Raw genomic sequence first — 16,860 nt, 5'->3', positions numbered from 1 at the left:
CACGCTGCCATGTGCTTGTATAGTCAGTCAGGGATTAACATACCAACTACCACGCCAAGTGTGTAATTTACTAGTAAAACTTTCTGCTCGGTTGCTGGCCCTCAGACTTTCGTCGCCGCTTTCCACGGCGATCACTGACGAATCCCAGCTGCTCCCTTCCCCCAGAAGCCGGGCCGCGGCGGGCACCTGGCGCTGAGGCACCTGCGGCGGCGGAGGCGCTCCGCGTTCCTGCCGCAGCGCCGCTCCCGCCTCCTGGCTCTGCCGCTTCCCCAGCCGCCGCCGGCACGCGACCGCCGGGGGCCGCGTTCCTGCGGGAAACGCCCGCAAACGCCGCGGCTCGGCGGCGGCGGGCAGCGCTCCCTCACGGCGCCGCTCACGGCGCTGCCCCCGGCGGGAGGCGGGCCGGAGGCGGCGCGGCCGGGGCGGGAACCGCCTGAGGCGCCGCTCCCGCCTCCTTCGCTCGCTCGCTCCCTCCCTCCGCTCCTCACCCCCCGCTCCCGCCCCCTCGCGCGCGCGCCGGGGAAAACGTTGCGCAGGTTCTAAAGCGGCGGCGGGGGCGCGGCTGCGCGCGAGGGGGCGTGTGAGGGGGAGCGGCGGGGAACGGCGGGGAACGGCCGCCACCGGCACAGCCTCGGCCCGCCCGCTCGCCCGCCCGCCGCATGGAGCTGTCGGCCATCGGCGAGCAGGTGTTCGCCGTGGAGAGCATCCGCAAGAAGCGCGTGCGGAAGGTGGGCAGCGGCGGAGCGGAGCGGAGCGGGGCGGGGCGGGGGGAGCGCACCGGGACACCCCCGGCCCCTCCCGCCGCGCACCGGGAGGGGGGAGGCGTGGTGGGCGCGCGCGCGGCCGCCCGGCCCCGTCCCCCGGTCCCCGTCCCCTCACACCCGCGGGCGTCACCGGCACCTGCCCGAGGCCGGCGGGCGGGGGACACACGTGTTGCCCGTGAGGTGGTGCGGGCCGAGGGGCGGCTGCCGCTGCTGGGCTTCAGCCTCTGCAGGATGAGTGCTGGTGACACCGAACGGGAGAGCCCAAACCGGAGCGGGTTTGGGAAAGCTCCCGTGACTCAGTTTCCCCAGCCGTGGAACGCTCCCGTCCCCGCAGAGTTGCACGGATTAACCTGTAAGCGTGCAGTGTGCAGAGATCCTCCGGTGGAAAGTTCCTTATAGGGCAGTGTTTTCCAACCTTGGGAAGCTGATGAGCCCCCCAATCGGAAAATGAAACTGGTTCTCTGCCTCAAGCACCCGAGTGCTTCCCTTGCTCTGCCTTGCCTGTAAAGGTGTCTGGCTGCAGCAGTGGCTCTTGGAGAGTGGTCGTCCTGCATGCACAAAGGCCTTTGCCACGCTTTGGGCAGTGCTTAACAAACCCCTCAGTATAACATTAAATATTTTGATAGTTGTTCACATTGCTTGCAGAGCCCTTGAATGCAACTTCCAATCACAGCACTTTTTTTTTTTTTTTTTAAATCTTGTACTTAGAGTGAGAAAAAAAAGGATAGCTCTGAACTTCAGCTGTGAGCTGCTGAATGCTTGGGTCAAAAGGATGAATGCCTGTGATGGATGGAAGAGTGTTTGAGTAGAACATGTAGCAAATGGAAAAGAACATGCCAGAGATGCTTCATAGGTTCTGATATACCGTGTTTCTTCTCTCTGCTTAAAAAAAAATTAATCTGACATTTGCTCCTGGCATACATCTCCTTCCTGCATTTATGTGTGCTGACTTCTCGTAGGTTTGCCTGTGAATGTGTGGATGGTTCGGTCTTGCTCTCTGGTTGGCTTTTAGTGTTCTGCCTGCAAGCCTTCTGCAAAGCTATGCTCCAAGCTGATGGTAGTACAAGCAAGCTTAAACACCCCTCTGTGCCCAATTTTTGGAGAAAAATATATATCAAGTGTAGTTGAATGGGAAAGTGACTGTGTTTTGAAAATAAAGTGATGGGAAACAAGCTTTTTGGTTGCAGAGTTCAGTGTGTTGATTGGTTGCATCTTGTACTGTAGCCCATATTTGGTTCCATAGTTCACCTGTGTTCTTCTGCCTTTTTTCACCCTCAGGGTAAAGTAGAATATTTGGTGAAGTGGAAAGGATGGCCCCCAAAGTAAGTTGTGTTTAATTGTCTGTTTTTTTCTTTAATATTCCATAACAGCTTGCACTGTGTCTCTGCAATTGAGCATTTCATTCATAATGGGTAATGGTTTGTCCCTCATTTCAACAACAATAAACAAAATCAAAGAGCCACAAACCAAACCCAACTCTGTTTGTGAATTGGCAGCTAAGGAATACAAACTGCGTGCCAGTCTATTCTGACTGGGTTTTGCCACCACTGAAATATTTCATTGAGATGCTTTCTAGATACAAATGTTTTTAAATTCCTTATGAGTTCAACAAAGAACCCAGATTCTTCTGAACTTGGAATAGCTCCTGCTTTTCTGAGTCAGCACCAAGAGGACCCCACTTTATTTTTAGAGCTGTCTGCAGTCTTTTAAAATAGAAAACGTGTTGATGGTCTTGTCTTCCTCTTCTACTGCTTCCCCTCTGCAATTCACCAACAAAAAGGGGCAATGTTTCAGATTTATTGATTGTAGCCAAATGCAGGTGACCTTTGTTCCTTGAAAATTCCCGCCATGCCTTCATTTCCTTGTCTGAAACCTCCTGTTACTTTGAGTGCCATTTCTGCTTTTGTTTTTGTTGCTCCATTGCAAAAATGAAGAAAAGTTTGGGTTTTTTTCAGCATTGCTGTGCACTGTTTACATCTCATTAAAATGCAGCTGCTCCTGAAGAAGAGCGGTTTCTCTGTGCTTAAGCAGTCAGTGAAATGCTTTGAGATTAAAAGGATTAGATGGCTGGAGAATATTACCATGTCAGCTAGCAGTCTAGCGGAGCAGCCTCCTGGCCAGCCCATGTGGGGCCGTGTCTTTGCTTTTCTGTTTGTGCCCTGTGTGTACGCCGGCCATGTGTGTGGGTACAGCCGTGTTACACACGCGGTTGCTCCGTGTGTTGCTAAGCAAAGGGAGCCGCTTGTCACGGGTTCGTCCTCGCAGCTGCAAAGTGGGGCCCGCCAGGGTGGTTCTGTCAGGCTGTACCTGGTGTCCAAGAAGCTGAAATGTGTTCTTGGGTGCCTAACTGTATACCTAAGGCCATGTGTGAAGATAAGCAGGTTCCCCTCGCTGGTGGTGGGAGAGGATGACTTTATTCTTGGGAGTTCTGCTGTCACAGTGTAACCTTGTGCACTTGTTGAGCACCAGCTGCCCTGTAGCATGGGTCACTTGCTGGACTGCTTCAGCCTCAAATAGCCAAGTCTTACTTAATCACTGATAGAGGGTTGGAAATGTATTTGGAGTCTGCAAGACCTCATCCCCTCTTGGCCAGAATACTGATGTTTATCCCATTCTCCTTTCAATAAACGCATTGAAGTCCTTCTCTTGTAAAGCCCCTTGCCAAGAAGGTGGGCTGAGGCATGGCGTAATGTTTCTTGGACAGGGCAAGCCTTATTCTTAACTTCTGCCTGTCCTTGTCCTGTGCCTTGGAATACTGGAGGAGACAGAAACACTTTTGGGAATTGAAAGCACAGTTCCCCTGGGTGCAAGGTGATGTCAGAGTTCTCTTGTTTTGATTTATGGCATGTCCATGCATCTTCCTTTTTCCCCCAAACTCCAAATCTGAAGACTGTTGTTTATTTTTTTTCCTTCCTCCTGCCTGCCTCCACTTTAAATGTGGCCTCAGTGGTTTAAATTACTTAAACTCAAGATGCTCAGAGCATTGGAGTCACTTTCATCCCACTAACAGTCTCTGTTCCTTGTTTCTAAACATACATATGCCCGTGATGGCATGCAGCACCACAAGCTGTTTGTGTCTTTGTGTCTGTTTCCTCATTCCACATCATTCTCTTCCTTAATTACCAACCTTGTTGCATTGCTTTTTGTAATCTCTGTACATATTATCCCATCATTACCACTGGAAGTATCATGAAAGGGAATAAGGATAGGTCAGTAGTTTACTGCTTTCACATGCAATTCGCATTTCACTTTTTTTTTCCCCCTCTTCTTAATAAAAAATTCTTATTCATGCCCTACACCTCAGATTTATGGACTGCACTGCAGGAGTCAGGGAATGGAGGAGTGACAATCTGATTCTATCTACAAGCTTGTTTACAACTTGAGTTGGAGTTAAAAGGAGGGGGAAGAGGAGGAGTAGAAGGAGGGGGAAGGAAGATCATATGATCTGTGTTTTCCAGAGTGCCTGCTCTCTGCAGTTTGCTGCAGCCCGGGCTGTGTGTACCCATACATAAAGCTCCGTGTGCGCGCACGCGTGGCAAACTCAACCATGTTTTTTTTATATGCAGTGTTTTGCCACTGCAGCGAAGCCAGAATCTGAGCTGCAGAGAAGAAGGCAACACCCACCAGGGTGGGTTTTTTTTAAGCAAATCCCTTTTCTTCTCCTGCCTATGAAAAGCAATCCAATTACTTTTTTTCCCCCTTGTGGTGTTATTTTTCTTAAATTTGTAGGATGTGTGCCAGAATTCCTGCAGCTGGGAGGAAACCTTCCTCTTTTCAAACAGTATCTCTGCTTTGACAGCTCACAGTCAGGTTGCTGCAGGAGGCATGAGCAAAGGAGGGAGGGAGAGAGGGAGGGATCAGCTCCTTATGAAGACATGGCTGTTCTTAACTCTCTGATGGACTGTGCACCTTGGGATATCTGAATGTCATATTTTTATATCTCCCTTTTGTAAAAAAAAAAAATTTTCATTTCTAGACCCATCCTCCAGTATTGTTCCTGTATTACAGTATTTTTCTTCTCTCTAATGGAGAGATAAAAGGGAAAAGCATTCCCAAACCACCTCCCTTGTGTACCCTGTGTACCCCATGTCCTCTCATGCAGTCTGCGCTTCATCCAGAAATGTAAACATCCTAAAATGCTTTCTTGCTGTTTAAAGGCACTGATACAAATGCACCCTTTTGCACCTGCATGTGACTCCTCTCTGGTCCTCCTCCTGGGGGCCTGGGATGAGCTCTGCCTCCAGGCCTGGATCTCACATTTCAGGAAAGCTGGGGTTCTGAGACATTTGAGGATTCAGATTTGCTTTCTTGCCCTAGAGTTTCTATGGTAGAGACACAACACCCATCTTTTCTGGGCAAGCATGACCCCTAAGAAGTAAACATGCCCCAAGGACCAATTGGTGATTCTTTCAGCTTCCCCAGTGGGAGCATTTTGCCTGCTTCTCCCTAGCGTTAAGCGCATCTGTGCTCTTTGGCAACTAGTTTTGGAGTTGCCTGCTAGGTGGGCTCAGTGCTTTCCTGAGCATCTGATTCCTGTCGCAGCTGTCTGGCTGTGGAGGAGGGCGCTGGGGCGGTGAGTGACGCCGTTCCCAGGCCGCTTGGGCGGCGTGAAGCCTGTACGGGGCGGTGTCGGTGCCCTGGCCGCGGTGCCGTTGGGGCACTTTGTATCCATGAGTTCCGCCCGATAGGAACAGCCTGTAGGGGGAGCCGAGCTGGAGCCGGAGCCGTTGGCAATTGGCCATCAGCTTGCCCCAGGGCCCAGCTCCCAACACGTTTGGTTGAACGGCATCGGTGGAGAAAATTAAATTCTTAAATGAACCCTTTCAGCTTCAGTGATTAGAAGTAATTAATAATGCAGGTGAGAAAGCGTACTTACTCTTCGAGCACTCTAAATTAAGAGAGACCTATTTTTCAGAAAGATGGATCAGAACGTGCCTCATTGTTCCATGGGGTTTGTGGGATTTGAGGGAGTGCTGCAGATGAGACCAGTTTAGGCACGGACTTACAAACAGTTTGTGAGTGTGTGCACAGGCTTTGCAGCCAGTGTGGAGGGGACCCTGGGGAGGAAAGTCTTCCCCGTTTTCGTACAAAGAGCCGCTTGATGTTTGGCCCTGCCTGTTTTGGGAAGGGGAGGTGGTGTCTGTGGGAAGCCGGGGAGGGAATGGCTGGGATTCCTCAGAGCTCTCGCAATGTTGTGGCAGGCCCCACCGACCCTTGTGAAGACAGTATCCAGGGCTGCAGCACACTGGTAGCAGGCCTGCAGACAGAATGTTTCATTAAAATGTTGTTTACTTTTTATTCCTTATGTTTTTCTTCAGATACAGCACATGGGAGCCAGAGGACCATATCTTGGATCCTCGCCTGGTAGTGGCTTATGAAGAAAAGTAAGGACACATGTTCTTTCTCTCCCTGGACACAGGAAAAGAAATAGTGTCTTTATTTCATTGTATGCATAAAGTGCCTCTGTTATCCCTACTTCAGTCAAAGATGAGATGTATAGCAATCAATCCTGCTTCATTTTTGTACCCTGGTGTTGACTGAGATGGAGAAGACAGGGTTAAAGCAGCTTTTATTGGCACTCTTCAGGAAATGAGGCCAAGAACAGGCAGCACTGAGCCAGAGAACAATCAGACTCAGGTTTTAATCGGGTCCAAAGCTGGACTGGAGTTATGTGAGGTGGGAAGTTTCTCTAACCCATCCTTGATTAGCTGTGTCAGAGAAATTCCCCTATTGCAAGGTTTTCACTTCTACAGGAAGCAAATCTGGGATGTTTTCCAAGCTCACACTGGTCACCATTGGATTTTATTGAAGGAAATTGAGGGAGCTATGCTGCAAAAGATTGAAGTCCCAACTAGGTTTTATGCTGTGGTATTTAGTGCTCAGTTTGATTTGTATTCCTCTTTCACAGGGAAGAGAGAGACCGTGCATCAGGGTACAGGAAAAGAGGCCCCAAACCAAAGCGCCTCCTACTGCAGGTAGCCTCTTGCTCTTCTGTGTATTTCTAACTCCTTAGCTGCTCTGCTGCTCCCCTGCTCTCAGTGAGGTGGAAACTGTCTGTTTGCTGTTGCATGGACAAAACTGGAGGTAACAAGCTAACATCATGACATGAAATCAGTGTTTAGGCAGATAGTTTTAACCTGTTAGCTGAAGAGATCTCTAATTTGTCTGTAAAAAAGCAAAACAAAACAACAGCTCTTTCTCTCTGAACTAGGATTTTATGAAGTGTGAGCTTGGGTACTTGCAGGTTACCTGGTTTGTGTGCTCTTTTTATTTCATGTTGAGCTTGGATTTTCCTTCAGTCAAAGATATCCCATAGCTGGAAGCGGAGTTTCAGCATGCTTTTACGTTGCCAAGCAAAGCAGCCAATCCTAGGAAGTAGATATTAGGAAGAGCTTAGAAGGCAGTTGAAGAGGGGAGAGAAATGGTCTTGTAGAAGCAGCACACTTTATCCTAGCTCATCTAGAGGTTCAGAGACTGAACAAAGAATATTTTCCTGGCTCCCAGTGGGGAGCCCTCAGTGCATGATCAGATGTCTGCTCTGACCCTTGCTGCGTTGGTGTCTTGGCAGCGGCTGTATGGCATGGACTTGAGGAGTGCTCACAAGGGAAAGGAGAAGCTCTGCTTCTCTCTTGCACGGAGGTTTGGAGGAGGAGACAGTAGCCTGCCAGGGGCCAAGACAGGGCAGGCAGAGTTCCCTGAGAAGACTGGGGGTGCAGTCCTGCCATTCTCTCTCCGGAAGCAACGCAAAAACCAGAAGTACCTACGGCTGTCAAGGAAGAAGTTCCCGCGCATGGCGAGCCTGGAGAACCGAAACTGCAGGCATGAGTTCTTCCTGAATGATGCGGTGGGCCTAGAGGCCAGGCAGAGCCCTGAGGACTGGGAGGCCACACAGCACACCAGCAAAGAAGGTAAGGCTAGTCACCCTTTGGTGAAGTTCTGGGGCATGTCAAGGATGTTCTGCATACTTCCACCTTGGTTACATCCTCCTGGGATTGTGGTTTAGGTCAGGCCCGTATTATGTCCCTCTTGTTTGCAGGTTTCTTTCTCATTTTAGGAGCACAGATTAATTTTTTTTTGGTCCTGTTGGCTCTATGTAGTCTTACATCCCAGATACCCCTCTCACAGCTAACTCTCAGTGTTAGAAAATGTGCAGAAGATATTGCAAGTTTTCCTCCTCTTAAAATTTCCTCCCAGCAGAGGTGACACACACGTGTGACAGATGAACTCTGTCCACATTATCCACATGTGCTCAGCCTGCTGCTTGGCTCAAAGGACTTTGGCCGGCTGTGGACAAACTTGGGCAGCAGCAGTCCTCTCATGGTGCTGCTTTAAGAAACATACAGGAATGCTGCTAGGAACTCACAATATACTCCCTGCCCCCTCCTTGCCTTTCCTCTCCACTCCCCTCTAAAGCCTCTTGCTATACAGCTATGTGAGAAAGGGAGAGAGAGATGAAGTAAGGATGGTAACTCCTGCCTGATCCCACTGAGTAGGCAGGATGAGTGAAGGCATGGGAGATGTCCAAGCACATTTGGCATTTTGGGGAAGGATACCAGTATCTTGTGCAGGAGGGTTGTGGGATGTGTGTGTTGCTCTCAGTTACCAGGGAAACTCTATCCCTGCATTATTAGAGCTTCTGAAGGCGTAGCTTTCCTGAGGAGTGGAAAACTGGGGCTTGTGCTGCTTGTAGTAGCTAAGGGAATCCTGTTACTCCTTGCTAGGAGTAGCTGTTAGCCAGGCTGGATTAGGCAGGATCTTAGGGAGAGGGCTGTGTTCTGGGAATCAACTCTATTCTCTCCTTTCTGGGAGAGACTGGAATGGTGCTCAGAATCCAGGGAGGCAGCAATGGGAGTAGCACAGAGGAGCCCAGTGTTACATCCTGACAGTGAGGAAATATGTGGGGCTGTTCTCCCCAGAAGTGTGCGGCACTAAAGCACTTGGGGATCAGAAGAGTGAGTGGCACTACAGAATTGTAAAACTGTTTTTGTTCTCCCCTTGACACACAGCCTGTGTGGAATCCCAGTTACTGTTAGGGGGAATTGAACTCTTTCTGGGGAGAAGGTAGATACTCCTGGTGTTTGAAACAGAAGCCAGGAAATACACTCTAAAGGGAGCCTCGTTCTTTGCCCAGGTTGGGACAACAAGGTACATAGTGGACAGGTAGAGTGACAAGGAGAGTGGGTGTTTTCCTGCCTCTCTTTTTACATGGCAATCACTGGGAGCTGTGGGGAAATTAGCCTTTGCGTGGCAGAGGGGCTAATAATTATTCTTATAGTGAGAAAGTGCAGGGGTGCTTGGGTTTCTTGTATGGAGCTGTCTGGGAGCAAAGGAGGCATATGAGAAAGGAAGAGTAGCTTCTCTGTGGAGCACTACTGAGGGATTTTTGAGAGCATCACACCCAGGCTGCATTGCAGGTGCAGTACAAGGCATTTGTACTCCATTTTGTCTCCCTTTGACTCCCCTAGGAGTATCTGAAGAGTGTGTGTAAGAGATTTTAATTTTTGCCTTTTCAGCAGGGTAAGGCATTTAGAAGACAGTGAGTTCAAACCAGGGTGAGTGTGCTTTGCAGACACAAAACCAAATTAGAGGCTGAGATGGGATGAGGGACATGGGAGTATTGTGGATGGCTAGATGAACTTGGTGGTTTTACAGGGTCTTTTGGCCTCTGTGTAGGCTGCTCTGGTACTACTATGTGTCTGGACACCTGAGCCTCCATTTTCCTTCAGCCTCTGAGGGTAGGGCTTGCACATGTTCCTTCTTGCTCTGTCCATGCAGAATCAGTACAGGCTGATTTCACCTATGGTTTGTCAGAAAGGAGACCCTTTTTCCATCTTTCCTTCCCTCTCCCCTTCCTCCTTTTTTCTCCCTCACCTTCTCTGTTTCATTAACATGCTCTTATGTGCCTTTCTTCCTGCAGCAGATGTGGATGCCAGTCTCCCTTGGATCCCCACTGTGCCCCCCAGCGAAGTGACAGTGACAGACATCACGGCAAACTCCATCACCGTCACTTTCAGAGAAGCACAAGTGGCTGAGGGCTTCTTTCGAGACCGGAGCGCGCAGTTCTGAATCTCTGTTTGCAGTGCTCCCCAAAACCAGTGCTTTTAGGGTGGGGCTAGGGGAGGCTTACGTTATCCCTTAAGAAAAAAAAAAAATTCAAAATGTCTCCTCTTAAAATGTTTACAGAGACCCTTTTTTTTCTCCTTTTTCCTCTTTCAGATACGCAAAAAAGGGCAGTGTAGGGGGTGTGTATTTGTCATTGCTTTGTCCAGCTGAAAAACTGACAGCCCTTTCCCTGGCAAAGAGTCCCCTCCTTGATGTGAAAGCAGCAAGCTGAACAATTCGCCTTTTATCCTGTTAAGTGGCGGCAGCTGCATTTGTGGGGAGAGGGCATGTGGAGGTGGAAAGAGAGCTGGATCTCTAGCCTGCCGCCTTGTTCTGCAATTGATATCCCTTGGATAAAGATACATCTCTGTACGTTGCTCTTCCCACCTTCCTCCTCCCTCTCTTCCTGCAGCAGTGAGAGGCGATGGATCCTACCTGTGTAGATAACTCCAGCCTGTTAAGACTTTCTCTCCAGTGCTGTTTTCCCTGTGGCCTGCTGTCAGGACTTCAGCAGCGTATTTGCCTGTCTGTGGTAAGTCAGTCTTTGCAGCATGGGTCCATATAGGCAGCAGAGCTTTCTCCCTTTGATTGTTGATCATGCGGAAATTCTGCAATGCATCTCTGAAATCCAAACTGGCAACATAAATTCAATTTGCCCTCATTAAAAGCTCAGAAAGCCTGCATAGTTGAGACATACCATTCTCTATATGCTAAACAGGATTTGCAGGCTTGGCTCTGCTGCGTGAGGAATGCGTTATGGAAAGCAGGGTCTTCTTACCCTTTGCCAAATTCAGTATTAATAACAAATCCTGCCCTGAATCTGTGGTAATAAGTTCGTTGAAAACTGACTCCTCTCCCCTGAGAGGAGGGACTAATAGGACAACTGAAGCATTGCCTGGCACTGCAGAGATATCCAAGATACTGGCACAGGCCCAGGACTCGGGAATTGGACAGAACTGAGCTAGAAATGGACCTTGATTAGCAGCAAATTCTGTTCTTGGATCCCATAGAGAGATCCAAAATTAACAACGTGTGGGGAAGGCATGTATTACATCTGAGGAGGGGAAAAATTCCTAATTCTTAGCAATGAAAATTCTTGGATTGTGCTGCCTGAGTGATACTCTTCCATGACTCCAGTATCCTCACAGTATCTGTGATCCTGTACTACTTTACTGATAGGAACTTCCCCTTGGAAGGCTTAAAAATCTTTGCCAAGGAAAGTGGTCTGCATTTCAATAGACCCACCTGATCTTGCACTCAAAAATGCCTTGTGCTGGACTGCCTGTGACACTTTGAGGTTTTTGAAGAATTGCTGTATTTTGAGTTTGTAGATTAGCATAGCATCTGTTCTTGCACATGCATGTTCTCTTCCATTTTTAAAAGCAATTTTTTTAAAATAACTTAATTTTTTAAATATAGACCTTTTCCAACGGAAAGCAAGAAAAGTAAGGTAGTCTAAAGTGGGAACTGCGGGACAGAGTGCTGCAGGGTAACATTGGCTACTGTCATGATTACTGCCCTCAAATACTATGTTTCCTTACTCCACCCCACCTGAAGCATCTCTTATCTGCTGTATTTATTCAAAATGAAGCCAGGAGCCTTCTTAGCTCTCAGATAAAGACACCTGTGGAAATCCTCAGTGTGTTTGTTTGAGGGGCTTGGCTCCTGGCCTGCAGAATTTGGGAGCTCTAGGGTTTCTGGTCCTCCAAACATTTACTTATTATAAAGTGCTTGGACTGCCACTGTGGGTTTTTACTAGAAGCAATTTTTACCTCATTTAGGATATGGCAGCTCAGTGTAGATTTAGGATTTCCCCTTCCATCTCAGAGCTGTTGGAGCAGGTCTGTCTTTCATGCCATCAGAGCAGTTTCAGGATCGCTGGGAAGATCCTGAATTTCTGGACTGACCTTTTGTCTGTAAAAGAAGTAAGATGGGAGTTTTATTATGGAGAAATCTGAGAGGGTGAGAAGTGGAAGCTGAGGGGGAATTATGTGGTGGGAGGAAGAGTGAGTGGGAAAGAAGCTTGCAAGAGCTAGCAAGGGCAAGCTGATGAGGTAAGCATGCAGGCGCAGGATGTTTGTTGAACGTGGGTGTCCAGAGCGAGGCTTCTGTGTCTGGAGTTGCACCCTTTTTTGCAGGATGTGGGGTCAGACGGTGTTGTTACCATCACCCACACACCCCCTCTTGCTGACACCTGCCAAATATGCTGAATACCTGCATTTCTCTTCTGTTGTGACCAGTGGACACACCACATGGCCCAGTCCACTCTTGTGGGCTGGAGCAGGTCAGGTAGTGATGGTTGCAGAAGCGTAGTGTTTGAGCTTATTTTAAAAAAAGTCTTGAACTGCAGCTCATCCTGCTAAATCTTCATGGCATTTATAGGATCTGTTTTCTTTATTCTAATGCAGCAACTGCTGCCTTTGTCATGTCTTCTTCTCAGTGTACAAATGTACCAAAAAAAGCTTCCTATTTACTAAGTTCCTGGCTTTGGCAGACATTGGAAGCAATATCAATCCTGCAGCAGGAAAGAGCTTGTCCTAATAAACTAGATTTCCATCCTCTGCTTTCCTCTCCACTCTCTACCTGAAACTTCTCAACACTTTGTTTTGGCATTTTTCTTTAAGCGCATTTTTTTTCTCTTGCAGTGGAGTTTTCAAAGACCTGTGGTGGTCTTTCAAAGAGGATCCACCCACAGCTTCATATCTTAATCATTTTTTTGGATCAGGCTATCTAGTGTTCTGCTGGTGACTAATCATCTTGCTACACAAAGTGTGGAACAAAGTACCTGGCTGCCATGCTGCTTTGTGTCAACGAGGAGCTAACCATAGTGGGGTTAAGACACAACAAGCTGCGTGTGCGTGGGTTTGGAGGGAAGGGTGTGAAGAGGAGTTTGTGGTAGGAAACTAAGCAGTTACTTTGTTGACATGGACTTTTTTTTTTTGACATTCATGAATTCTTGTTTATCTCAAAGAACTTTTCAAGAAGATTTTTCTCCTGATCTTTTTAAAATGTGGCTCTGTTCCACATTGTCTGTGGACATATCACTGTAAACTTCCTTGGTAGAGCTGGTCTTCAGGGACTTTAAAATTAGCTTTATTCCACCTCTACAGGTGCAGAGAGGGTTTTACTAGTGATGGAAAGACAGGTTGTCTGGGTTTGTCTCTTCTCCCCAGTACTGTCCATCTGCCAGTTCAAGCCAAAACCTGGCAGTTGAATTGGGACCTCCTGTGCTAACATATCATGAAAATCAGATGCTGTGTTTGGATCTTTGTTAAGCATTCCGTTTGATTAGAGGAGCCAGAATAGCATCCAGCTGAAGCTGAGTTTAATAATTCTATTTGAAGCGCAAGCCGAGAATAGAAATGGGCTAACTCTCCCATACCTTGTTTGGCTCCATGGCTGTAAACAAGAAAAATAAACTTCAGCCAGTGGAAATTACTGAACTGTACACAAGAAACAACCTTCTCAGAGAACTGCTCTAATAGTCATTCTTAGAACTGTTTCCATGTGAAAATTTACCAGCAGTGTTGGGGAACAGGAGGGTTTATTTTATAGATCTTGCAGTGAACTCACTGTATGTGTGATAGGCCTGAGGGACTTCATGAGACTGGAAAGCCTTTTCTGTTAACACTGTGTTTTTAAAAAAATCTATGTGGAAAGATCTGCCTCTGTTCCTGGATGGTTATAAACTAGATATTATTGCTCTGATATACAAGTGATGCCTTGGAACAGCAAGTTTTAACATGTTAATAGTGGCATTAAGTAGCCTCCTGCATGCTCCTTATTGTCTTGCGTTTGCTTGGAGGCCCTTCTGCTTGTGAAGTCAGACTAAGGTGATTTTTTTTTTCTCTTTATCTTGTTTTTTTTTCCAAGCAAGATCAGGATATTATTGTGAGAACACTCAAAAGCGGTTCCATTTGCCAAAATAAGCCCAAATTTGTTAGTGAATTGACTCTTGTTTATATCAGAGCTCAGACATAGAGAAGCTTATTGAGAAATGAATGGCTTTTTTTGTTATTAGTGTTGTGAAACTGTCCAGAATTGTTCTTCTGGTGTTTTGTGACTGGATGTATAAAATTGTTTGTTCACCTCACAGGGGGCCCTCGGTCCTAGTACTGTTTCATGCTGTATGCCAGCTAGTGCTGCTTGATGGTTTCACTGGAATAGAGAAGGGAGGCCTCACACAGGTCAAAATGTAGGCAGGGTAGCTCAGGCAAGTCCCTCCAAGGTAGCCACAACAGAGGCTGGGGTGTGGAAGACAGTGGGGGCTGCCAGCCACATCTATGTATTAAGCAAAGCAAAGTCTACCACCACCTCTCCACCTCTTCCTCTCCTCTCAAGCTTTGAGCTTTTGTTTTCAGAAGTAGGGAAAGTACAAAAAACTCCTTTTCTAAAGTGAATTGGTGTCTACCCATCTTCTGTTCCTCCCTGGCTTACCTGCAGCCTAGGAAGAAGAGGGCGGTGGGCCTTTCTGGGAAAATATAGGGACAAATGCTGGTCAGGGAAAGGAGGGACAGAGTTACCTTGGAACTGCTCTCACTCGGTGGTTGAGGAGGGGCCTTTGGGTCAGCTGGCAGTTAAGAGAGAAGGTGTGTTGTAAGCAAAGAACTTGTAGTGAAACTGAGCCCTTGCATCTGTGAGTGGAGTTCTGAATGGGCCTGCAGAGAGGTGAGTGCTGCATTCATGTATCAGTCTTCTGCCATTTGGGAATGTGAGGGAGATCTGTACATTGAGAACTTGCATAGGGCAATTTCTACATAAAAATGTAGAGCATTGGAACACGTTGGTTTTGCCTTGCCTTTTCCCCAAGGGCATGATAAACTTGTTTTGAGAAAATAGCTTATGATCAACAGGCCACAATGTCCTGTGTCTGAACTTAGTGTCTTCACAGAGAAAGTATGAGCTTCTGGGTGTCAAACCGCCTGGATTCCACACACAAAGGTGGTCAAGATAGGAAGGCTCATAAAAGAGCCCCCGGACAACTGGAGGGAGAGAGAAGCAATCACTTTTAAAATGGAATTCAGAGCCTTCAGATCCTTTCTGGTAATTAGCACTTGCTGTAGAGATGACCCCATTTTCTCTTCCTCTTCTTTCTCTTTCCCCCTTAACTTCTTGAAGTGCAGGGAGCATGCAGGAGATGATCCCTAATTAACCATGAATGGTTGTGGTGCAGGGCTCCATGAAAGCATTTGGGGCTGCTGTGGATTGCTATAAAGTTGGGATGGGGTAGAATTCCTAAGAATTGGAACCTCCATCACAGCTTATCTCATTACTGGGGTATCAAAGTTTTGGCTGGGAGGGGAATTTTGGAGGAGGAGGAGGTGGAAAACCTTTTTTTATTATTGTTGTTGGTTTTTAACCAGAAAATGTAGTGTCAGCACAAAGAAGCTTTTTGCAAATCTGTCAAAATGTTAAGCAGCTTTTTTTTGCTTTTAAATCTGAAGTATGTTTTGAAGCACTTTGGAAATGCAAAGCACTAGGAGTGCTAAGTACTCCTTATCGTCTGTCTGAAAGTGGCGTTTGAAAAGCAAAAGATGTATCTGTTTGAGGCCGCTGGCTGCTCCTTCTCCAGAGCTGCCACCCTGCCCTTTGCCTCCCTCCCATGGGGGAGAATGTACTCCCCCATGCCGGGAGCAGAGGGTTCCCTAAGGGAGGACAGCAGACCTGCTAAATCCCTCGCTTGCCTTTGGGACGCAGGTTGGCTTCCTCCCTCCCCACCTCCTTTGATCGAGGAAAGGGAAAAACAAAGTTGAGTTTCAGTTTGAGTGGTCCTTGTCTGGAGCTCTGACTGTTTCTTCCAGCTCTGGAGACATCTTCATAGAGTTTCCTGCCTGAAAAATTGCACCTTATTAGCTTAATTGAGGAATGAGGAGATGTCTGTCCTTCTGCAGGGAGTGGGAAAGAGGAAAGGTGGGTGAACCAGGAGCTGTCTTCAGTAGCTGCTGGATTTTTCCAGAGGCTGTTTCCACACCTCATCTCCAACAGAACAGCAACAAAAGACCTAAAATAATTTAGATGAAGCTTTTGTTCTGTGTATCTCAAGAACCTTCTGAGCAGGTTTAGGGCAGAGAGCCCTTCTCCCTCACCTAGTCAGCTCTACAGCATGGGGGACAACACCCCAATTCCCTTGCTGGGTGTTCAGCACCAGCGGACGCACATGGTTAGAACTCTTTTGCACACTGGCTCACCTCATTTGGTGTGCTCCCTTTCTGTTGCAAGGGGAAGATGGGGGACAGTGGGCCCAGTTAGAGGGGAGGGTCCCTGATTACTTTTGTTCCTGTCTCTTCAGTTGTTGCTGTTGTTCCTGTAAGCACGCTAGAGTATTGGAGTCTTTGCACACAGAAAGCTTCCTTTTGCACAGAATGAGCTTCTAGCTTTTGTACAGACTAATTGAATGTATTTGGGGAGGGGGGGAAATAGGGAGTAAACCAATTCCAAACAAACCAATCAGAGTATAATGCCTTTTCTGAGCGAGTATGTGCTGTAAAAGGAGATTGTAATAGCAAAGGGAGGGCAGGCTCAAGTATAATTTGACACAAAGCGTGGTTTTATTTTTGTACTGATATGGATAAGAGACTGTACAGCATCTATTTATTTAGATGATTTATGTGGTAAATGTTGCAAACAAAATTATTAAAATATTAAATATGAGAACTGACATTTACCTCATGGTATGTTTGTGTGGTCATTTACCCCCACCTTGCTTTAATTCTACAGCTGAATTATTTTCCAACAGTCACAACTATTGGTGTATAAACATGCAGTGCAGCTGGAAAAAGAATGGAGAACATGCATATGTGCGTGAGGAAGATCAGTAAAGAAGGATTGATGAAGAATGGAGCCTGCAAAAGGCTGCTTCTGACATTACTCGTTACTTTGATTAGAGGAGGTCAAGTTTTTTATTAATTTTTAACCCACTGGGTAAGTTAGAGCTGTCCAGGGCTGACCTGGGATGATTGGTCTTTGATGGATTATAATTTTAAGAGGAGAACAC

General features: G+C 47.3%; 1 protein-coding gene across 2 annotated transcripts; it reads left to right on the top strand.

The window, feature by feature from the left end:
- Positions 1–445: 445 nt before the first annotated feature.
- Positions 446–16,530, top strand: CBX7 (chromobox 7). Of its 2 annotated transcripts, none has more exons than XM_074539405.1 (6): positions 446–728; positions 2,043–2,086; positions 6,083–6,148; positions 6,673–6,739; positions 7,333–7,672; positions 9,685–16,530. In XM_074539405.1, the coding sequence occupies exons 1-6, from the start codon at positions 660–662 to the stop codon at positions 9,828–9,830; spliced, it is 732 nt and encodes a 243-aa protein (XP_074395506.1). In that variant the 5' UTR covers positions 446–659; the 3' UTR covers positions 9,831–16,530. The 2 variants fall into 2 exon arrangements, with proteins under 2 accessions (XP_074395506.1, XP_074395505.1); XM_074539404.1 differs by having other exon boundaries at positions 455–728; positions 9,682–16,530.
- Positions 16,531–16,860: the final 330 nt, after the last annotated feature.

The sequence above is a fragment of the Zonotrichia albicollis genome, chromosome 4, assembly GCF_047830755.1.
Source record: "Zonotrichia albicollis isolate bZonAlb1 chromosome 4, bZonAlb1.hap1, whole genome shotgun sequence".
NCBI lineage: Eukaryota > Metazoa > Chordata > Aves > Passeriformes > Passerellidae > Zonotrichia > Zonotrichia albicollis.
The sequence above is the reverse complement of the archived record's forward strand: the minus strand, read 5'-3'. Positions and strand labels throughout refer to the sequence as shown.

Bases quoted from the DNA above. Each gene is read 5' to 3' on its own strand.
- CBX7 (XM_074539404.1), top strand. From the start codon at position 660: ATGGAGCTGTCGGCCATCGGCGAGCAGGTGTTCGCCGTGGAGAGCATC. The intron at 2,087-6,082 runs GTAAGTTGTGTT...GTTTTTCTTCAG, and splicing joins TGGAAAGGATGGCCCCCAAA to ATACAGCACATGGGAGCCAG. The intron at 7,673-9,681 runs GTAAGGCTAGTC...TTCTTCCTGCAG, and splicing joins ACAGCACACCAGCAAAGAAG to CAGATGTGGATGCCAGTCTC.